The sequence below is a fragment of the Geotrypetes seraphini genome, chromosome 4 (genome assembly GCF_902459505.1).
Source record: "Geotrypetes seraphini chromosome 4, aGeoSer1.1, whole genome shotgun sequence".
Classification (NCBI taxonomy): Eukaryota; Metazoa; Chordata; class Amphibia; order Gymnophiona; family Dermophiidae; genus Geotrypetes; species Geotrypetes seraphini.
The window spans coordinates 308,877,426-308,901,285 of NC_047087.1; the positions used below are offsets into that span (position 1 = coordinate 308,877,426).

Sequence of the window (23,860 nt, forward strand, 5' to 3'; positions counted from 1 at the left end):
ATATACTAGTCTTTAAGCCCGTTACATTAACGGGTGCTAGAATAGATGTGTCTGTCTGTCTTTATTTCTCTCTCTCTTTGGCTGCTTTCTGTCTGTCTGTCTCTTTTTTTCTGTCTCTCTCTCGCCTTGGCCGTTGTCTGTCTGTCTCTCTGTTTTTTTTTCTTTCTGTCTGTGTCTCTCCCTGGCCCCCTGTTTGTTTGTCTTTCTTTCTGTCTCTCTCTCGCCTTGGCCGCTGTCTGTCTGACTGTCTTTTTTTCTTTGTCTTTCACTCTTTGGCTGCTGTCTGTCTATCTCTCTAGCCCTTGTCTGTTTGTCATTCTTTCTGTCTGTGTCTCTCCCTGGCCCCTTGTCTGTCTGTCTTTCATTCTGTCTGTCACTCTCCCTAGCCCAATGCCTGCCTGTCTATCTCTGTTGCACCATGCCTGCTTGTCTCTCCGTGGCCCCCTTCTGTCTCCCCCCACCCCCTCCAGATCAAACCAAGATTGCTGCCTGCCGCCCAGCACACCCCTCCTCCCAAAGTAGCCCCCTTTCCCTCTCCCCTTCCCTGTGCAGCAATAGCAGCCGGACGCCTCGTCCAGGCCGGACACCCTCCTGCCGTTCCTCTTGGCGGTGAACCCTCCTTTCGTTGCTCTCGCCACCACCTATCACCACCGCCGCTCAAACCACCGCACGCATTGCAAGCCGCCGCATGTGCCACAAATAGAACACGGCCACGGAGGCACACATCACGGAGGCAGGGATCACGCCGTCGTAAGTGCACATGCGTGCTTAGGGTTCCAGGAACCCCCGCAAATATTGAAAAACCGCAAATACGGTTTTTCGCCTGGGGAGGCAGGAGAGAGCAGCTGGAGCACCGGCAAGTGAAGGGAATCACTCACGGTATGCTCAGACTGCCTCTTCCTGCACTAAAATCAGACTTCACCAATCAGGAGCTGTTTGACATGCAGCTCCTGATTGGTGAAGCCCGACTTTAGCACAAGAGGAGGCGGTTGGAGAATACCGCGAATGACCGGAACCATGAATTTGCGGGGGAACACTGTGTGTGTGTGTATGTATATATATCTAATATAATAAAACGGTAAGCCGCGCATGCGCATTTCCTAAGCGTGCGTCCGTTTTCCGTGAGCTGTAGCACACATAGGAAGTGCGCATGCGCGACTTACGGCCTGGCCTCACAAGGCAAGACAAGTTGATGTCGGCCGCGGCGGCTGCTGGCCGCCCCAAGCTCGCTCTCTCTCTCTGGCGGCCCGAAGCGGATGTCAGCCACGGCGGCTGCTGGCCGCCCGAAGCTCGCTCTCTATCTTCCTCCCTCCCCCCTCCCAGGCGGATGTCGACCGCGGCGGCCTGAGGCGGATGTCGGCCGCCGCAGCTGGTGGCCGCCCGAAGCTCTCTCTCTCTCTTCCTCCCCCCCAGGCGGATGTCTGCCGCGGCGGCTGCTGTCGGCGGCTGCAGGACGTTAATATAAGTAGGCCATGGAGTTCAGCAGGAAGGTATGGGGGAGGAAAATACTGCACAGGGAAGTGGGGTGGGAGGGAAATGCTGCAACAAACGGAAATGGAGGGGCAGAAAAGGGGTTGATGGACAGGGGAACAGGTGCTGAGGAACAGGGAGGGGGGCAGAAAAATGAAGACAGGGGGAACAGGAAGGAGGTGATGATGGACAGGGGAGGTGAAACAAAGGGAGAAGGGCTTCTGCTGGATAAGGTGAGCAGTGATGGGGTGGTGGAGGACACAGGGGAGGTAAAAGGAAGGAAGAATGGACAGGGGGAGCAGGCAAGGGGTGGTAGTGGACAGCCAAGGAAAAGACAAACAAACCAGATAGAAATATAGAAAGCGGCTAAGGAGAGAGAGAAAAAAATAAAGACAGACACACACACATATATTCTAGCACCCGTTAATGTAACGGGCTATAAGACTAGTACCTTGGATTACGAGCATAATCCGTTCCAGGAGCATGCTCGTAATGCAAAATACTCGTATATCAAAGCAAGTTTCCCCATAGCAAGTAAGGGAAACTTGCTTTGATATGTTCCCACCCCACACCTTCCCCCCCCCCCCGAGGCCAGCAGCGCTGCTCCCCCCCCCCCCCACGAGAACCGGCATTGCTCCCCCCGAAGGCCCCCCTCGCGAACCGGCACCCCCCTCGCCCCCATCGGGCACCCCCCCGCCACGACCTGAGATCCCCCAACCCACCCGAATCCTCTTCTTACTTCCAGTGTAGCCTCCGCATCGGCATCAGCACCAGCATGTCCTGTGCCCGAAAATCTGCTTCCTGTGCCGGGCCTTGAGCATGCGTGCATATATATGTATATAATAGTTAATAATGCAAATGAAAACATGATACCCCTAGCCAAGCATCTAAAAGGCCGACAATAATCGCAGTGGAATCCATCTGAATCTGTATTTAAAATCCACTACGGATGTCTTTGAAAACTGCTCTGAACTGACTCCCCAGTCATCAGTAGCGGTATAAAAGCTTCCAAGAAAGATAAAGCGATCTCTTTTGGATTGCGAGGGATTAGACATAATAGCAGTTGAAGCTAGCTTTACGCATGCCTCCACCGTAGCCCTAATCATGGTGACCTAATAGTATAAAGCGTGATCTGTTAGGGCTAATTAGACTGTCTTTAGGGTTCATAGTCTAAAGCGCGCGAGGACAAAGGCGCACCGAGAACGGAGCGCAGACAACTGAGCGTAGGACTTCATCGCACCGAAGAAAAACCGTATTTTAAAGGGCTCTGACGGGGGATGTTGGTGGGGAACCCCCCCCCCACTTTACTTAATAGAGATCACGCTGGCGTTGGGGGGGGGGGTTGGGGGGTTGTAAACTCCCTCATTATACTGGAAACTTAACTTTTTCCTTGTTTTTTAATGAAAAAGTTAAGTTTTCAGTATAATGTGGGGGGTTATACCCCCCACACCCCCCCAACATGGCAGCGTGAGGCAGCGTGATCCCTATTAAGTAGAGTGGGACCCCCCCGTCAGAGATCTTTAAAATACGGTTTTTCTTCGTTGCGATTAAGCCCTGCGCTCAGTTGTCCGCACTCGGTTGTAGGCGCGCCTTTGTCCTCGCGCACTGTTGACCTGGCACCATCTTTAGATAAGTGGATCAAGTGTGACTGTATCAGTTCCATGGCTTATAGGACCCTGTGGCAGTAACAGCAGAAGGAGTTGGGTGATGAGGCCTATGTGTCCTCCAAATGACAAACCCTGCAGTTCATTCCTGGATTAAGCCCATAAACGCAATGTGTCTTTTTATCCCTTTCTCTTTTCCAAAGCATAAAACAAATTATTAATCAAAGTTGTTTTCTATTCTGGGAAGATCGGGTATTGTAAATAAAAGTAAGCAATATGATTTAATAACATGAGCTTGCATTCATAAATGTTTAAATCTACTTGAAATGTCTTTTTGCAGAGCAGATTGGTCAAGACATCTTGGAAAATCTGAACCATGACAGAGAAAAGATCCAGCGAGCTCGAGAGAGGGTATGTCTATTTATTTATTTGGATTTATATCTCTTCCTCCCCAGAGTTCAATGCATGATATTACTTCAAAATGTTATGTTTTATAAAGTTTTACAATATTAGAACTCTGCTGGTGAATGATTTTTTTTGCCTCCTTTCCCATATTAATCTGCTATCTGCCTTCCTTCCTTGTCCTCCTCCTTCACCATGGACTTGGGGGAGGGGTTTATAAATGGAAAATTGTTATGTACTTGTGATCTGCACTGTTCACTGTTGGAAAAAGGATAGTAGACTTGATGGACCTTTGGTCAGACTCAGTATGTGGCAGGTCTTATGTTTTCTTCCTCTGCTAGCTTTCTTAAGGGGAAAGGGATTGGAACTTGTATACTGCCTTTTATAGTTATATAACCACCCTCAAAGCGGTTTACATACAGGTACTTCAAGCATTTTCCCTCTCTGTCCCGGTGGGCTCACAATCTATCTAATATACCTAGGACTAGTGCTTTAGCCCGTTACATTCGTTACAGTAACGGGTGCTAGAATAGCCCCACCTATACCCTGACCCTGACTGACCCCACCCATGCCCCGCCTCTATCATGCCTGGACCCTGCCTCCCACTGATCCCAGTCTCACCACCTCACCTTTCACCATTTCCTCATAGATCCGCCATTGCTTACCACTTACTTAGCCTGCTCTGCCCATCACTACTACCTCTTATACAGCCTAGCCCCTCCTCAGCCTGCATCTTATTAGCAGCACTAATCTCTCCCACCTCTTGCCTGACAAGCTCTGCCCAAACCCTCTCTCACTATCTCTCCTCGCTCCCACCATGAAGCCACCCTCCTGGCTCCTCCTTCTACTTCTCTGCTCTTTCACCAATACTTCCCACTGCCAAATATCTCTCCCCCCCAACCTCCCCGACTCCACAGTCTCAAACAACACCTGCCCAGGCCTCAGAATCCCCAACTAGTACAAACTAGAACTCATCACAACAAAAAACACAGAGGAAGAAACCACTCCTCCTTAAAGCCTGTCCCTCCAGCCAACCTACCCAACCTCACCTCTGTCTCTCTCACCCCGGTCCCCACACTCTACTGTAACGCCAGATCAGTCCGCAACAAGACCCAAATAATAAAAGACCTACTCGATGACTCCGATCCGGGTTTCATGTGCATCACAGAATCATGGATCGGAAAAGACGATACTTTCACACAAAACGAACTCTGCCCCCCTGGCTACCACGGCCTCTTCTCACCCAGAATCAACCGGAAAGGAGGAGGCCTGGCTCTGCTTTACAAATCATTCTTCAATGTTCAGCTCCTTGAAAAGGGCAGCCATACCTCTCTAGAATTCTTACTAGCTTCAGTTAAAGATGAACTCCAACCCCACCCACTAGGCATCTTGCTTCTCTACCGCCCTCCTATCCCCTGGAATAAATCTTCTGAACTTGTCCTAGAGACTATAACAAGAGTCTTCCTAAAATTCCAGAGACTACTGATCATAGGAGATATTAACCTCCACCTTGACGATAACACCAGCATGGACACAACTGAATTCAAAGACTTCCTCACCTCCCTTGGCTTCACCACTCCTCCACCCACACCTACCCATGATAAAGGACATACACTAGACATCATCAGCTTCCTCGACCTGAGTGAGCACAAAACTTCTGCCGAAGAGGCCCGCTGGGACCGTGTCCCGTGGTCTGATCACCTTCTAGGCTCTTTCTGCCTCCCCATCTTCATGTCTCATCTAGGTACTCCACCCCGGCCCACAAAATCTATCACCTACCGCAAAAAAATCACGAGCGAATTGTTCTGGACCCAATTTCTTAACCAACTTCCCCCTTCTCCTAAACACACAGACCCAGAGTCCAACTGGCATAATTGGGTTACCCTTTCTGGGACTACCTACCACGCTCTGGCCCCTTTATCTACAAAATCTATCTCCCACTCCCACAAAGCCCCCTGGTACCTTCCATATCACAGGGAACTAAAACAGAATTGTCGAGCCATGGAACGGAAATGGAAAAAATCGAAATCCCCCTCAGACAAACAATCCTGGCGAGACAACATCAAGTGCTATAACACAATACTAAAAAAAGCAAGAAAGAATTTCTATGGAGATAAAATCACCAGATCAAAAAATCAAAATAGTACTCTGTTCTACATCTGGCGAAACTTAACCTCAAAAAACGACTCCACCTCTCCCCTCTCCCCTCCTTCCGCAAACGACTTAGCCAAATTTTTCAATGAAAAGATTTCCACCATAAGGAGCTCTTTCCCCTCAGCAGTCTCTTACAATTCTCTTCCTCCCAATGACTCAAACCCTATCCCAGCGGATAGATCCTGGACGACATTTGAACCCATATCTGAACCCCAGATCTCTAAACTCTGCCTCAGACTGAAATCCTGCAAATGCATCTTAGATCCTTTCCCATCCCACCTTTATGAAAACATTCCTGCACAGGCCATCTCCTCCCTTACGAGACTCATTAACTCTGCTCTACTATCAGGCTTGTTCTCCACAAAAATGGGCCACATTGCCTTGTCACCTATTCTGAAAAAAGCCGATCTCGACCCCTCCCTACCATCAAACTACCGTCCCATAGCAAATATCCCTCTACTTACCAAACTTCTAGAAACCATAGTTGCTACCCAGCTCTCCTCCTATCTCGAGAGATTCTCCATTCTTCACCCCTACCAACATGGCTTCAGACCCTGCTTTAGCACTGAATCCCTCCTAGTTTCCCTAATTTCAAAGGTACAACAACTACACTCATGTAACAAATTCACTGTCCTACTACAATTCGATCTTTCCGCTGCTTTTGATGTCGTCCATCACGACATACTACTTTACCAACTTTCCGAGATTGGAATCGACTCCACCGTCCTAATGTGGTTCTCAAACTTCTTACGCTCCCGTTCTTACACCGTCAACACAAATGGCACCATGTCCACTCCTTGGACTCCATCTTGCGGTGTCCCTCAAAGATCACCCCTTTCCCCTATTCTCTTTAACATCTATATGTCCTCCCTGAAACTCTTTCAACTATCCCCCCTGGAAACAATCTACACTTATGCAGATGACATCCTTGTCCTCCTTGAGACTGACCAGAACCTCACCAACCTCCACAAAAACATTACAGCTTGCATAATGAGACTCCGTGCCTGGTCCCTCTCGGTACAGATGAAACTATACGAATCTAAAACAAAACTACTCTGGCTCGGCCCAAAATTCTAACACCTGCCCACACTTTTCGCATTACCCACAGGCGATACACTATAGCTCGAGTTCTCATGCAAGGTCCTTGGTATCACTATCGATTCCTCTCTCTCCCTCAATGACCACCTCAACTCCTTGGCAAAATCATGCTTTTTCAGCCTTCACATGCTGAGGAAAGCTAGATCCTACTTCAGCCAACAACACTTTGCCATCCTTGTCCAATCCATCATCCTCTCCAAACTAGATTACTGCAACTCCATCTACTTAAATCTATCAAAAAAAAGTATTCTAAGACTCCAGCTAATCCAGAATACTGCAGCCAAACTGATCTTCTCAAAACGCAAGTCTGACCATGCCTCCCCACTCCTTGCCAAACTTCACTGGCTCCCAATAATCTCCAGAATCCATTTCAAATGTTCATGCCTGGCTTTCCTGCCTACTCTTATCCCACTGTCTTTCAACTCCTCCAGTCCCGACTCCTCCAGAACTGCCCAAAGGCTTAAACTAGCCTTCCCCTCTCCACGCGGCATCCACTATTCAGGCAAACTGGGAAAATCCCTTCTCTTCAAAATCACAGGTCTTTGGAACGACCTCACCACCCCGCTGCGGAACCTGAGCTCCCTTCAGTTATTCCGCAAACAACTGAAAACCTGGCTTTTCAGCAAATTGTAGCTCTATCCTTCCCCCCTTTCTCCCCCCCCTTCTACACATAAGTTCATGTAATCCTTTTTCTTCTTCTCTACCCACTATTTTAAGTTCTTGTAAACCGTGTCGAGCTCCATTCTCATGGAGATGATGCGGTATATAAACTTAAGGTTTAGATTAGATTAGATTAGATTGCATTTATCACCTGACAGGGTCTTTACTTACCCGAGACGGCAGCAGCAGTCCTGACTTACCAACCTTTCTTCCCTTAGTGCCCCAAAGCAGCAGTGGTCCTACCATTTCCATCTCTCCCTTTCCCCCTTTCACACCCTCTACTATCTCTCTCTGACCCTGTTTCACCCCTTTTGCCATCTTTCCCTTTCCTGTCCCCCTCTGTCCTTCCCCAAGATCATCTCTCTCTCCTGCCCCCTCCACACTCCCTGAAGTCTATCTCTCCCTATCCCCTACCACCTCTCCTGGTCCCCCTAGTAGCCCCTCTGTCCTTCTCATCCATCTGTCTCTGTCTCTCTCTCCTTTAGTCATGAGTCCAACATCTCTCCCTTCTCCCACTCCCTCCCCCAAATCCATCACCTCCTGCCTCTGCGGAGCTCTCGCAGCTCCTCCTTGTCCTCCTCCAGCCAGGCTTCAGACAGCTACACTAGCTCCGGGCTCGGCCGCCGCAGCCTGCAGCCGCCGACAGCCGCCACGGCCGACATCCGCCTCGGGGGAGAGAGAGAGAGAGAGATTCTCATGTGCGCTGGGAAAGGGTGCACGGGGAGGAGGGGGCCGTGTGGGGAATGTGTGGCGCAGTGGTTAAAGCTACAGCCTTTGCACTCTGAGGTTTTGGGTTCAAACCCACGCTGCTCCTTGTGACCATGGGCAAGTCACTTAATCCTCCCAGGTACATTAGATAGATTGTGAGCTCGCCAGGACAGACAGGGAGAAATGCTTGAGTACCTGAATAAATTCATGTAACCGTACTGACCTCCCCTGGAAGAACAACATAGAAAATTGAATAAATAAATAGTGTGAAAAGTTTCAGCCCATAATCAGAGCTGCTATTGTGACGTCATAATGCCTCATTCCACCAATAAGAGCCAACCTCATCAGTGATGTCACAATGGCTTGATTGTCCTATACTTGGCTCCCTTTTGCTACATTTTGATTTCTAGAGTGGTGCAGTGGTTAAAGCTACAGCCTCAGCACCCTGAGGTTGTGAGTTCAAACCCACCCTGCTCCTTGTGACCCTGGGCAAGTCACTTAATCCCCCCATTGCCCCAGGTACATTAGACAGATTGTGAGCCTGCCAGGACAGACAAGGAAAAATGCTTGAGTATCTGAATAAATTAATGTAAACCATTCTGAGTTCCCAGAATGGTATAAAAAATTGAATGAATGAATGAATAAATAAATAAATAAAGATGGTGTGACTCTAAACGGACCAAAGCAGCTCATACTTCCAGAAATCCTTAGTAAAATGTGACTAAAACCTTTCCTCACAGAATACCTAGGGCTCTTTTTACTAAGCTACGATAGCATTTTTAGCGCACGCAGAATTTTAGCATGTGCTAAATCCGCGCTACACGGCTAGAACTAACGCCAGCTCAATGCTGCTGTTAGCGTCTAGCGCGCGGGGCAATTTAGCGAGCGCTAAAACCGCTAGCCCAGTTTTGTAAAAGGAGCCCCTAGTTATATTGCGGTGGTTACTTTATATGGGAACAGTAAAGCTCCAAAAGTAGGATCTCAAGTGGTTGTGATCTTATCTCACAGTCCTTTACCTCACTTCAGCCTGAAACCATGAAAAATTAAAATGGTATGAAAAATAGAAATTGTTTGAGATACTGCATTGATGCAACATACAAACCTACATTTACAAGACACAAATGCCTAAAATAAAAACCCTAATTGTGATTATTATTGCCAAGCAACTCCATCACTACTCTACCTCGTATCAGGTCCTGCGTTCCACTGAAAACTGGATCCACTGAGATATATTAATGATAATAATGCACATTAAACAGCAATAACATGGTAGTTTTAGGGGTGAAGGACTTATGTGCACGACAGAAGAGCGGGACTTGGGTGGGATTGTATGCGATGATCGTAAGGTGGGCAAACAGGTTGAAAAGGTGACGGCGAAATCTAGAAGGATGCTAGGTTGCATAGGGAGAGGTATGGCCAGTAGGAAAAAGGAGGTATGGATGCCCCTGTATAAGACTCTAGTGAGACCTCATTTAGAATATTGTGTACAATTCTGGAAGCTACACCTTCAAGAAGATATAAAAAGGTTGGAGTCGGTCCAGAGGAAGGCTACTAAAATGGTGTGTGGTCTTCGTCACAAGGAGTATGGGGACTGACTTAAAGATCTCAATCTGCATACTTTGGAGGAAAGGCGGGAGAGGGGAGATATGATAGAGACTTTTAAATACTTATGTGATGTAAATGCACATGAGTTGAGTCTCTTTCATTTGAAAGGAAGCTCTAGAACAGTGTTCTTCAACCTTTTTACACCTATGGACCGGCAGAAATAAAAGAATTATTTTGTGGACCGGCGGTTAAAGAACACTGGGCTAAGTCGTGGGCCAGACCCCACCCATCTCTACCCCAGACCCCGCCCCCATAATAGTACTAATTGTAACACTATTTTTTCCATTCATTTTTCACAGATACACAATATAATCTTTTTAACAATACATAATGGTTTACCACAAAATTAAACTATACAAAGCACACTGACAGCAGATGTAAATTCTCAAAATTGACATAATTCAATCACTAAATTCAAAAATAAAATCATTTCCCCCTACCTTTGTTGTCTCCCTCCTTCCATGCTATGCCTTACCTTCTGGCCTGTTCCCGCCTGGCCTTTTTATGCCGCCCCCGGTGTTATCTTCAGGCCTGCTCCCTCTTCCTCACTGCTGCAGTGCACAAAGCTGCGGGCAGCGGCTCCTTGTGCGTCCCGTGCCTCGTCAGAGAGGCGGCTTCAGGTTCAGGCACAAGACGCGTGTAGGAGCCACTGCCCGTGGCTTTGTGCACTGAATCAGTGAGGAAGAGAAAGCTGGCTCAAAGATAACACTGCATCGATCACACTGTGCACCGGCGGTTGAAGAACACTGTTTTGGGCCTGATGCACGTGCTGGCCCTGTGGACCAGCAGGAAATTTCTTTGGCCCGGCACCGATCCATGGACCGGTGGTTGAAGAACACTGCTCTAGAATGAGAGGGCATAGGATGAAGTTAAGAGGTGATAGGCTCCGGAGGAATCTAAGGAAATACTTTTTTACAGAAAGGGTGGCAGATGCGTGGAACAGTCTCCTGGTAGAGGTGGTGGAGACAGAGACTGTGTCTGAATTCAAGAAAGCCTGGAATAGGCACGTGGGATCTCTTCAAGAGAGGAAAAGATAATGGTTACTGCGGATGGGCAGACTGCATGGGCCATTTGGCCTTTATTTGCCATTATGTTTCTACTATAGCATGAGTTAATATAAGATACTACAGGATACATAATAATGGGATGCAAATTCATTCAAAATACCCGTGTAAACTGAATAACCTAGCTTGTAGTGAATACTGAAAAAATAGCACCACCTCAAAGCTGGTCTTATTTTTTCTGCCTTGGCCTGCTAACCCATGGCCCATGATGCTAGGCCACATCTTAAAGGAGCCAGGCATTAAAAGAAACTTCTCTCCCTTCCCCCCCCCAAACACCTCCCCATCTCTTGAAGACTCCTTGAAGAGCCCACCCCTTACCACCTACTTATTTAAAAACCTAGGGGTTCGGGGGCCTAATCACCCCTGCTGGCACCAAATTCAAAAATTCTGCTGCCAATCCTTAGTGGTAGTCTCATTGAAACATAGAAAAATGAAGGCCTACTTAATCTGCCTATTCTTGCTATCTGTCCCTTCCTCTCTTTTAGAGAGCCAACATATTTGCCCAAAGAATTCAGATACTTTTTTTTTTCTCCACCACCTCCACCAATAGGCTAATCCAAGCATTTAACACCCTTTCCTTGATAAAGTATTTTCAGAGGTTACTTCTTAGTCTGCCCCTTTCACCTTCATCCTAAGGTCCCTTACCCAAGTCCTGCCCCTCGGTTTCTACTGCCCAAATGCATGACCTTGCATTTCTTAACATTAAAGCTGGGCTGCCAAATTCCAGACCATTCTTCAAGCTTCGCTAGGTCCTTCCTCATGTTATTTACATCATCAGATTTTGGTATCCTCTGCAAAGAGGCAAACCTTACCATACGGCCCTTACCATAAGCCCTATTTCCATTTGAAGACCATCCCATAAACGCAATGTGCCTTTTTATCCCTTTCTCTTTCCCAAAGCATAAAACAAATTATTAATCAAAGTTAACAATTATTAATCATCGATAGAACCCTAGCATTCCAAGTGGGCAAATGGAACAATTGCCTAACCGCCCTCATCTCCAACTCTCCGCCCTACCACCTATTCAGGAAGTCACTAAAAACTTACCTCTTCGACAAATTCCGCTAACTCTCCCTTCCCTCCTTCCCTGCCCCCTCCTGACCTCGATATGCCTCCAAACCCTCTGACTTCGCCCTCCTTACCAAGCCACTTATGGCCTCTCTTAATCAATCTCTGTTTTATCTAATTGTCCTGTCTATGTCAGGCCTCCATAGTATATGTCTCTTCATTGCCATATATGTAACATCGCTGTAAATGTAGCATCGCTGAAATATGTAACATCACTGTAAATGTACAGTCTCTTCTTTTGTTAACCGCATTGAACTTCCATGGTATTGCGGTATACAAGAATAAAGTTATTATTATTATTATTAATCAATGTTAACAAAATCTGAGCCTTGCAGTACATCCCTTTCCTCAGAGTGAGCTCCATTTACCGCTACTTTCTGTCGCCTTCCATATCTCATGGTCCTACCCCTAGGGGGTTAAGCTGCCATATGACATATTTTTTGTTTTCCTAATTTAGTAACCTGTCTAATCTCTGTTAGCATTACACACCGTTTCTCTATTTTGGCTCAGGAGGACAGTAATAAACCCATGTTGGTATAGTCTTCCTATTACACTTGGGTCAAGTCACTGCACTCTCCATTGCCCCAGGTATCACAGTCAGATTGTGAGGCTGCCGGGACAGATAAGGAAAATACTTGAATACCTGCCTACTATTCAGTATATTTTAAACCGCTTTGATATGTACAGAGGAAAGGCGATAAATCAAGTAAAGATAACCATCAACATGTCTATGCATAGAAATTGCAGTGTAATAATACATTTATTCTGCTTGGCTTTGTAATATCTTTATTTGACTGTAGGCGTCCTTCCCATTCATATTTGCTCCTAATATAGTGCAACTTAAAACTGTGTGTGTATATAATCATACCAGTACATATCTTCTCTCATTTTCTCTTGCCTATGTCCAGATCGTTCTTGGATGAATTTCTTTGTAAAGGCAGGAAATAGAAATTCTAATAAATATAGAGGGAGAGCATTTTTTTTGCAGCAGCCAGTTATTTTTCCAGTTTTCCTGAATGATCCACTGTATGGCTCCTTATTTGCTAAATCATCAGAATATAAGAAGCACAAAACATGATAATCTGCACTAATATTAACGGTGTCCGGTCAAAAGCGCGCCCAGACAATTGAGCGCAGCGCGGAGGTGTGCGCCGCTCAAAATTACTGTTTTTAGGGTTCCGACGGGGGGCGTGGGGGGGGAACCCCCCCACTTTACTTAATAGACATCGCGCCGCATTGTGGGGGCGTTGTGGGGGGTTGTAACCCCCCACATTTTACTGAAAACTTTACTTTTTCCCTGTTTTTAGGGGAAAAGTTCAGTTTACAGTAAAATGTGGAGGGTTACAACCCCCCAAACCCCCCATAAAGCCGGCGCGATGTCTATTAAGTAAGCAGGGGGGGTTCCCCAACAAAAACCCCCGTTGGAGCACCTAAAAGCTGTAATTTAGAGCGGTGCGGCGGCACGCGCTGCGCTCAATTGTCGGCGCGCGCTTTTGTCTTTCGCGCCATTGTCTATGAACCATACTAACGCATGTTAATTGTTGGAAGCCCCAGTATTTTCAGTTGGGGCCCAGCTGCTATATAATATGTGTTACATTAACATGGGATACCACATTTAAATGAATCGGCCTCATAGTAGCATATTAAGTGATAGCAGAAAAATACTAAGTGGCCCTTCCAAATCTGTGCAGTTCCTCCTGTCCACACTACATATCCCAGCTGCCTGCGTTCTCTGCTGTTCTGAGTAGATGTGCACACAGCATCCCTCTTTTCCCAAGTCTAATTGCAAGCTCCTCGTGAGATCTAACTAGCTTCTAACACCAGCTGTTTCTGGATTATCCACCCTTCTGTGTTCCCGTGAGATATTCTACTGCCCCAACCTGTGGTACAAATCCCCATGGCCTGCTATGTTGCTAGGCTGTGCTTTCGCTGTCGCTCTAGCTTTACTGTAGAAATAACGTAGGATCCAGGAAAGTGGTCGCAGGGTCCACAGTCTGTCCTCCTTCAAATTACCAGCTGTGAGTCAGTTAAAATGTTCACAATTGGTGGTCCTCTGGGGGCAGCGGGGATGTCACTTTTAAACCAGTTCTCTGACTTTTATAAATAGAAAGAGTCTCGATCATTTTTCAGCCAAAAAAAAAAATACAACATACAAAAACTAATCAAACATATAATCAGCCAAGACAAAAGTGAACCAAAACCCACAAAAATACAGTAATGGAGAATATTTCTGTATTCAGTTCATATGTACTGTATATGCCATGATTATACCTAAGTTTCTAGAATAGACCATTGACATCAATTTGACTTCTTGGGTTTTGCTACTGCTCCTAAATCTCTTGGCCAAATGTAGTAAAACCTAACCAAATGTGTACTGTATAGCTAAAATGGTCTCTTTCATTCTTTGTCTGCCTCTATGCCACTGTTGTGGTTCTCACTAAGCCTTGAAAATAATTGGGACACAAATAACTTCTCCTTGGACACAGCAAAGGAGTTTCAAGGTTTATACGAGTATTTTTATGCCAATGACGAAGAAAAGAGCATCTTGAAATCCATTTGGATTGCTGCTGAAATTTATGACTATTTGAGGCTTTTTCTCCATCATTTTGTATGTTAAGTATATCTACGTGGATTATCCCAACACTGGATAGTAATATATTTTTTACTTGATTATTTTCACTAATATTGATATACAAATCCATTGGTTGTCATCAGCCCAAAGATAAGATGAGTTCTCTTTGGAAAGAAGAGGATATGTTTGATTGGTTGGATTGGTTTATATGACCCTATAAATCTCATTAGTTACAAGAGGAACATCATGTTGATGATCCAACAGAAGAAAAGATGCTTGTTTCTTCCGAGCATGGAAATATAGCTCATTTGAACTTTTGTCATGTTCTTATACATAGTTTGCAAGAAATATTTTATCTTAAAAGCTGCTCTTGTCTCTTTCCCTATTAGCTTCGAGAAACTGACACCAACTTGGGGAAAAGTTCCAGGATTCTGACAGGAATGTTGCGAAGGTAAGGAGCAAGGTAGGGACCTGCCATTTTTATTCTTTATAAAATCCAGTTGGTTTGCATTCCCAGACACAATTTTTTAGCAACTTCCTTTATGCAATTGCATTTTGACTTATGCTAGTTCAGGGTATACCAACTGTGGACAGGCAGCTGCATGAGGGGTCTTCAGTGCTTCTCGTATATATATCTGAATCACATACTAACCTGAAACCCACCCCCCTGTGAAGTCGGGTGGCAGGAAGGATGCTCTCTCCCTCCTGCCACCCGCCCCCCGAAGCATTCACCGATGGGAGGAGTGCCCAATTCTTCCTTCCTGAGCCCCCTTTGAGCAATTCCTCGACAGGAATAGTGCCCAATTCCTCCTGCTGGAAACCCCCTCACCCACTCATCCACGATTGACAGGAGGGATAGCCACTCCCTCCTGCCAGAACCCCCCCACAACACACCCATACCCAATAGTGATAGGCGCACTCCCTCCTGCCAGAGCACCCCCTGAAACACCCCACCCTCTGGTGACCTACTGACCCCCCACCCTCCTGGTGATCACCCTATAGGGGAGACCCCCCCCCCTGTACATTGTAAACAGTAGGGTCCGGCTTTAGGGAGGCATACACCTTCCGACCAATAGGCCCACCACTGGAAAATGGTGGGCCTTCTCCTTCCTGGTGCATTCTGGGATATACCGAGGAGGAGCCTAATGCCCTGATTGGTTTAGATGCCTAAAGCCCCTCCCATAGGAGGGGCCATAGACACCTGGGCTAACTGGAGTCTTAGGCCTCCTTCCCAGTGCATTCTGGGATGCACTGGGAGGGGTCTAGGACTCCGATTGGCCAGATACCTAAAACCCCTCCCATGAATTGGGCACTCCTCCTGCCAGGGGTTGCTCGAGATGGTTCCTGCAGGAGGAATTGGGCACTCTTCTAGCCAGGGTTTGCTTGGGGGGGAGGGGGGAGAATGCTTCGGGTGGGCTGTGGCAAGAGGGAGTGGGTATCCCTCCTGCCGCCCAACGTCACGGGGGGAGGCGTGTTCTCTGCCGCAGCTGCTCAGCTGATTGCGGCAGTGAGATTTCTTTGCTGCGATTAGCATAGCAGCCACGTTCTATTTGAAATGCAGACCAGCATTTTGTTGGCCTACATTTCAGGCACCTATTGCGGCCCTAGGGAGATGCATAGGGCCGCCTAAATTCACCCAAGGTCACTTCTGGGCGAAACTACACCTAGTCTTGGGCAAGCTAAAGCGTCCCTATGCATCTCCCTCAACCGCAACAGAGGCAGCCTGACTCGGGGTGTTTTTTTTTTTTTTTAAAAATGTGCATCCTGATTGGCTGGTTAGACAGCAGTAGGATGCCAACCACCACCTACAATCGGGATGCCATTTATTGAATATGCTCCTTTCTGTTCAGCCATATTTTGAATCATTTCCTTACCTCTCAGTCTTAAAGGGTGTTTAGTTTATTAAGTACTTTCCTAGCGTTATAACTACTGGAGACCTCCCGCAGAGTGTTCAGGTGCATTGCTGCTGTTTGAACTCTGGAGGTCTCTATGATAGTTTTATGGTTCAATCTGGCTTCTCGGGTTGTTGGGTGGTATTTTTGCTTTGACTAAGTAGACTGCTGTTCAGCTGTTAATATTCCAGCTTGTATTCATTGATATTATCGCATTGTCTTAACTTGAAATTGTTATTTTATTTGTTTTAGTGAGGTGTTTTTATTTATTTTGTCTATACACTGCTCCCTCCGTATTCGCGGTTTCACTTATTTGCAATTTTTCATCAGCTGACTCAGCCCCCCAAAATTACATCACTCTGAAAATCGCTGCTTCCATGCTCTGCCTTCTTTCTTCCTTGTGCTGAGAAATTTGTGTTTTGTGTGTTTGGTACTTTTTCGGAAGGGAGTGTGTGTGGGGTGAAGCGAGAAGGGTAGAGTGAAACAATTACCCCTCAGAGGACATCCCCCTCTACATACTGCGAGATGATTGGCTGGATTTCGGCAGGCGCAGGCCGCCCATTGTTGCGGTGTCTTGTCAGTCGCAGGGCTTCGATGCTCCGGGTCACTGTCAGTGCCTCCCGATCCTTGCCGGAGGCGTGTGTGCGTGTCCCCCCACCTCTTCTTTGTCCTGTGTGTAAAATCGGAGCGGACAGTGAATGGAGCCGGCCGCGGATTAGTGCAGAGCATGGATTGGGGGCTCCCACCGCCGGCCTGGAGGAGAGAATGGAGAGCAGAGCCGTCCCTTTCCAGTGCATTCATGTGCAGCTGAAAGGAGGAGCGCCATGGGGCTTCACGTTGAAAGGAGGCTGGAGCACAGGGAGCTACTAATTGTGTCCAAGGTAAGGAAGGCGCGGGGAGGCGATCGTTGGTGCCGGCCCGCCATGCACTCAACAGTGTGTACTTTCCCCCTGCTCAGGAGCTCTTTTAAATCCCCGTAGTACAACTACTGCATTTGCGGCGGGGGGGGGGGGGGGGGGTGGCGTTGGTTTTTTTTAAAAATTTATAAATTTAATAGTTAACAATATCAGATGATACCAAGGGAAAAAAGGTTTCTAACACCAAATTTAACAATAATATACAACACAAAAAATCCTTTTCAAGTCCACAACAATGGGGAGCCAAGCTACTTACAGACTAACAAAAAATAAGGAAAATTAAGAGATTGTTCTTGATTCATATGAATCTTGACTTTCCCAACTATTTGGGACTCTGACATCCTACCATTTTCTCAGTGGTGAATCATTTAAAGGCAAAAATAAAAAAAAAACTCATTTCTGTTCTCGAGCTATTAGAAATTGTTGTAACTGAATGGGATCCCAAAATACATATTCAATGTCTTGTACTTTGACAAGACATTTACATGGAAATTTTAAATAAAAAGATGCCTCAAGTGCTAAGACTCTTGTTCTTAATTTTAAAAATTCTTTCCTTCTTAGCTGCGTTGCTCTTGAGACATTTTTCTTTTATGCATTTGCGGTTTTAATGGTAAAAACGCTGACTTTTACAGAAAACCGCGAATAACATATTGAAAAGTTATTTGCGGTTTTTCCACATTCGCACCTATATCCGGAACGCATCCACCGCGAATACGGAGGGAGAGAAGTGTATGCTATTCTGTGTTGAGTAGGTTTTTAAATCTGGAAAGACGGACAATTCTCAAATTTAATTACAACAGAGAGCAAATAACACCCCTGTCTTAATGTACTAGTTAAAAAATTATAAGCGCTGCCTGTTCTATATCATGAAATACTGTATATGAGCTAAGCGGGTAGTTGGCGTGGAGTTGTTTTTCGCTATGTGATTACTGCGGTAGAGAAAGATTGATGTCTGTATAATATTTGTTGTTATGTTTTTTATGTCCTATGATTATGTGGAACTTTTAATTGTTGTATGATGATTTTATTATGTATGTTATGTTATGCTCCGCTTTGTGAAAGGCGGGATTATAAATCAAACGAACTAACTACTCCAGAGCAAAAATTTTTTTATTTTTTGGGTGATGGCCTTGTCCAACAGTAACATTTCTATTAGCTGATGGCAGTGCCTAAACCCGGAACATCCAAGTTTCTTCGGCAGTGGGCTATATGATTAGTAACTCCTATCTGTGTGGGCCGCGTGACTAATTTAGCCTGTTTATATACCATTATTTCTATAAACCAAAATATATGAATCTCTTTTAAAACTATGCCCTTCTCTCTACCAAGTAGCTACAGAATGCCTCAAAAGAATATCTGCTAGCTAATTAGGTAAAAAGCATTTGCTAAAAGTTTCTGGCCTGTATCACAAGGTCAGGTGGGGCTACATTTGTCCCAGGGGCCACATACTGAAAGTTTCTAGCGCAAATGAATTATACGGAGCTCTTCATTCCTTTGTCTTGTTGTGGAGATAGAGTTTGAAAAAAAATGAGCTCTAACCTGAATATTCTTTACCGGGAAAATGTAGTTTATTCAGCTGTATGTACTCTAAAACAGTGGTCCCCAACCCTGTCCTGGAGGACCACCAGGCCAATCGGGTTTTTGGGCTAGCCTTAATGAATATGCACGAGAGAGATTTGCATAGAATGGAAGTGAAAGGCATGCAAATCTGCTCCATGCATATTCATTAGGGCTAGCCTGAAAATCCGATTGGCCTGATGGTTGGGGACCACTGCTCTAAAACAGTGCTACATCTGATATTGGAAGGCCATGTCAACTGAACTGAACTTAAAAGAAAACGATGACATTTAAGGCCCATATTCCATAAATGGTACCTTAACTTTGGTGCCAGTGGGCGCCTTACCAGCGCTTAAGTTAAGTGCAAAACACCATTAAAAAGATGTTTAAAAAAAAAAATTCAAGGCACCTGCATCACGCCTATAGAGGCGCTTTACAACTGCTAATGCCACAGTAGGCGTAGCTAATGCCGGAAGGGGTGTTAAGTGCCTCCATAGGTGCCAGAAACGTAGGCCTTGAAAACCCTGGCCTATATTTCTGGCACCTATCTTTCCCAAAGGCACGATTCTATAAAAGACGCCGTTCCATGATTGACACACGATTGGTGGCCATTTTTAAGGCAGCTGCCTCCAATGGCGCCTTTTATAGAATCCAGGCCTACGTTTTTTAATTTTTTTTTGTGTTTTGGAACGTAGAAAGCTTCAATTAGTGATGTCTTCCTCACCTTAAGAGTATTGTCAAGTGGCATTTGCTAAGCTCACCTTCAAGACCGGCTTTATCTTCCTTTTATTGCAATCTGACTAACTCCCTTATTCCCTGCCCATGCATCTGACAAAGGTTTGGTCCAAGCTGCAGCGTGTCCTGTTTTCCTGGACTCTGAACCAGAGCCTTGAGGAGCCTCTGATGAAGAGTAATATGTAAATGACATGGACTAAATTTAGAATCCACAGAGAAGGGAACTGGCAATTGAAATAGATGCTTCAGTGCCTGTAGACAATCAAGAAAAAGAGCCCCTCGCCTCCCCAGCAACGGCTTCTGCGACGTGAGCTGTAACGAATATTCTTGCATATGTCTCCATTTTGTCAAATCTCATTAAAGGGGCCTCCTGCTTTATGTCAGTTGAGCTGTCCAGAAATCATTCATCATTTTTTGTGCAAAAAAACCTCTCATGCAGTTATTTAAATAATATCATATTAATGTTAAAGTTCAGCTGTCATTTAATGGTATAGCTTAATCAGACATAGCATTTAAGGGGAAATAGTTTTGCCTGCTTTCCTTGGCTTTCAGGTTAGCAGATTCAAATCAGGATTTATGGCTTTCTAAACCAGTGTGTTTTCTCCATCTTTCTGCTTGATGTACCGCGGCTTTTCTTGCAGGACACTGCCAACTGGTATTTTCAGTAAAATAAAGCATTTCCTCAGATTGGGATGTAATATATTTGCAAGTAATTTGGAAAGGATGAAATACAAACAGTGGCTATAACCTTTGAATCCTCCTAACCTTTGGTTGCCTTTGTGTTTGGAAATTATGTTCCGTAGTCACATTTTCTAGCTGTTCCATAAATCAAGTGACGATCTCTGCGGCACATACAACAGGGAGCTTGGTTTTTCGAACAGGCTCAATGTCTTCTGATTAAAAGTACTTTGGAGGTTATGAATTGTTGAAGGCTACTTTTATTCACAGAGAAAAAAAACAACAACCCCAAACGAGAAGTCTGTCAATTATAAAGTGATGTACTGCCGAGCTGCTCACCCACATGCAGACTACTTGAAGCTCTGGAAACAGGTATCAGGTAGTCTGGGTTTACTGGACACCTTTTCAGTGGTAGCCCAAGGTGAGTAGGGCTTTCCATGTGCCCACGGAGCTTACAATCTAAGATGCACGAGACGCAGAGGGGTGTGCTTCGTACCAATTCTAGAATGGCTTTAGGTTGAGTCTAAATCATTCTAGAATACTAGTGGAAAATCATGTTGGTGCACTGAAATATCGACACACCCACTTATGAGAGGTTACTGCCTGGGGTAACTGTGCCCCCCTACAAACACACAACTGATGATATCACCTGTGGTCTGTCCATGCGCCACTCCAATGTACGCCTCCTCATAGGTATGGGCTAAGCCTGTATGTTATACATGGTGTCCAGAAAAACTCGAGACCAGTGGCGTAGTAACGGGGGCGGGGGAGGCTGTCTGCTCCGGAAACCGTCTTGGTGAGGGTCCAGGCACCCATCCTCCTCTTTGCCCCCACCCCCACTGCCATGCATGTCCCTTTCCTCATACATCTGTAACGTTCCTGCCACGAGCAGCGACCACCAAGCTGCTGTGGTGTCGGTGTCGGCTCTTCCGCTGACATCACTTCCTGGACCCGCGCCTAGGAAGTGACATCAGAAGAAGGGCTGGCGCGACAGCAGCTCGAGGGTTGCTGCTTGCACCAGGAACGTTACAGAGGTACGGGGGAAGGGAAGCGGCGCACGCAGCAGGAAGGGGTAGGGGTGGTGAAGGGGGCGGGGCAACACCGTCCCAGGCACCTCTCACCCTCACTACGCCACTGCATGGGACCAATGACATTGTTTCAATATTCTCTGCACTTGTTTATAAATATTTAGCATGACCCGTGAAGATATATTAGTAGAATGGCTTTTTCCCTTTGATGCCACTGAGCTGCTGGCTCAGTGAATTCTGGAGTTTCGTTAACTAAGAGCTGTTTTGTGAGCTCGAGGCACTGAAGCTCCATCCTGTTGGAAAATAAAGTACTCAGAAATCTCTTGAATTTCACAGGCGGAAACACAGAGCAGACCAGTGGTGGCACCTACTTCATGAAATTCTCTTCCATTGTACCTTCCATAGTCTGTCATTGAGAAAGACAAGGGGGAAGCATGGAATGTTGCTACTCTTTGGGGTTCTGGAATCTTGCTATTCTTTAGGATTCTGAATGGAATGTTGCTACTCTTTGGGGTTCTGGAATCTTGCTATTCTTTAGGATTCTGAATGGAATGTTCCTGCTCTTTGGGGTTCTGGAATCTTGCTATTCTTTAGGATTCTGAATGGAATGTTGCTACTCTTTGGGGTTCTGGAATCTTGCTATTCTTTAGGATTCTGAATGGAATGTTGCTACTCTTTGGGGTTCCGTAATCTTGCTATTCTTTAGGATTCTGAATGGAATGTTGCTACTCTTTGGGGTTCCGTAATCTTGCTATTCTTTAGGATTCTGAATGGAATGTTGCTTCTCTTTGGGGTTCCGGAATCTTGCTATTCTTTAGGATTCTGAATGGAATGTTGCTACTCTTTGGGGTTCCGTAATCTTGCTATTCTTTAGGATTCTGAATGGAATGTTGCTACTCTTTGGGGTTCCGGAATCTTGCTATTCTTTAGGATTCTGAATGGAATGTTGCTACTCTTTGGGGTTCCGTAATCTTGCTATTCTTTAGGATTCTGAATGGAATGTTGCTACTCTTTGGGGTTCCGTAATCTTGCTATTCTTTAGGATTCTGAATGGAATGTTGCTACTCTTTGGGGTTCTGGAATCTTGCTATTCTTTAGGGTTCTGAATGGAATGTTGCTACTCTTTGGGGTTCCGGAATCTTGCTATTCTTTAGGATTCTGAATGGAATGTTGCTACTCTTTGGGGTTCCGGAATCTTGCTATTCTTTAGGATTCTGAATGGAATGTTGCTACTCTTTGTGGTTCCGTAATCTTGCTATTCTTTGAGATGCTGCCTGGAATCTTGACACTCTTTGAGGTTCTAGAATCTTTTGTTACTCTTTGGGATTCTGGAATGTTGCTACTCCTTGGGTTTTGGTCAGGTACTAGTGACCTGGATTGGCCACCGTGAGAACGGGCTAATGTGCTTGATGGACCATTGGTCTGGCCCAGTAAGTTTATTCTTATGTTCTTAGGATCGAACAATCTTTTAAGAACTTTAAATCTCAACTAAAAGCCTATCTTTTTAACCTGGCATTTGATCTTGTGCCTCCCTCACTAACCATCTTGGTACACTCCCTTGTTATCTCCAAGCTGGACTATTGTAACGCGTTATAGAAAAGCATTACACAAAAAGAGCTCAGGCGCCTGCAAATAATTCAAAACACTGCGATAAAGCTCATTGAAAACGCGAGGAAATTAGATCACGAACACTACTTCTGATCAAGGCCCATTGGCTCCCACTATCACATAGAATCACATATCAAATTTTGCTTCTTACCTTCAAAACACATTCCACAAATTCTCCAGAAAGAGTAGCCCGAGAGCCCGTCTCGAAGGGCGAATGATAACACGGGGCTGGGAGCCCCGTGTCGCCTTCGAGTCGGGGGGGGGGGGGGGGTTGGGGGGTGGAGAGAGAGCAAGGTTAGGGGGTTGCTAGGAGCGCGCGAGGAAAAACGATGCGCGATTGGAGGAGGAAGTGGGGGTGGCTGCGGAGGAGGTCTTAAAAGCCGGGACCCTGGAGGACTGAGGGTTTTTCTGGTCCTCCAGGGCGGCTTTTTTCTTCTGAGACGTTGTTCGCGGTCTTCTTGGCGGTGTGCGGTAGGGATGGAGTCGGATGGCGTGTCTTGTGGGGGTGAGGAGGCGGCGGCTGGCGAGATTTCGCTGCTTGCGGGTGACTCATTTTCGGAGGAGCCGGAGGAGCAGGTGGGTCGTGAGCCAGCGGTGTTACGTCCGGCGCGTCGCTCTAAAGTGGCTGCACTGTCGGCGCTTGCGGGGGCTGGAGTAAGGGGGGCCCTGGGGAGCAGGTCCGCGGTTTCTGGGTCGTCGGTTAAGGCAGGGCGCAAGTCGGGTGCGTCGAGCAGCTCTCTTCAAGCTGTTTCGGCCGGCCGTAGCTCAGTTACCTCGTGCGTGGGCGGGGCGTCTGCAACGGTCGCTTTACCTGTTGCTAACAGTCCTGTTTCTGTCTTGCCGCGGATTGTGAGCGGGGGTGGGTCTGAGACTGCTGAGGTTCTGCCTGCTGATCTCCCTAGTGCTGGGGTGGGGTCAGGTCATCTGCGGGTGGAGGCCGCTACTGGGATGCCTCCGGTTTTGAGTGGGTTGCAGACTGGGGGGTCTCCAGGAGTGGTTGGTTTTGGTAGGGGGGTGGAATGCATGGGTTTCGGGTCTG

General features: G+C 46.3%; 1 protein-coding gene across 3 annotated transcripts in view; it reads left to right on the top strand.

The window, feature by feature from the left end:
* Nucleotides 1-23,860, top strand: part of VTI1A (vesicle transport through interaction with t-SNAREs 1A) — a 783,069-nt gene that overhangs the window by 466,076 nt on the left and 293,133 nt on the right. Inside the window, exons 6-8 of one of the 3 annotated variants that reach the window (XM_033941339.1) lie at nt 3,415-3,485; nt 14,796-14,857; nt 19,610-20,075. In XM_033941339.1, coding sequence (XP_033797230.1) covers nt 3,415-3,485; nt 14,796-14,857; nt 19,610-19,652 — 176 coding nt within the window. In that variant the 3' untranslated portion in view covers nt 19,653-20,075. Of the gene's footprint in view, nt 1-3,414; nt 3,486-14,795; nt 14,870-19,609; nt 20,076-23,860 lie in introns of those variants that run through there. The other 2 variants (XM_033941340.1, XM_033941338.1) reach the window with 2 other exon arrangements.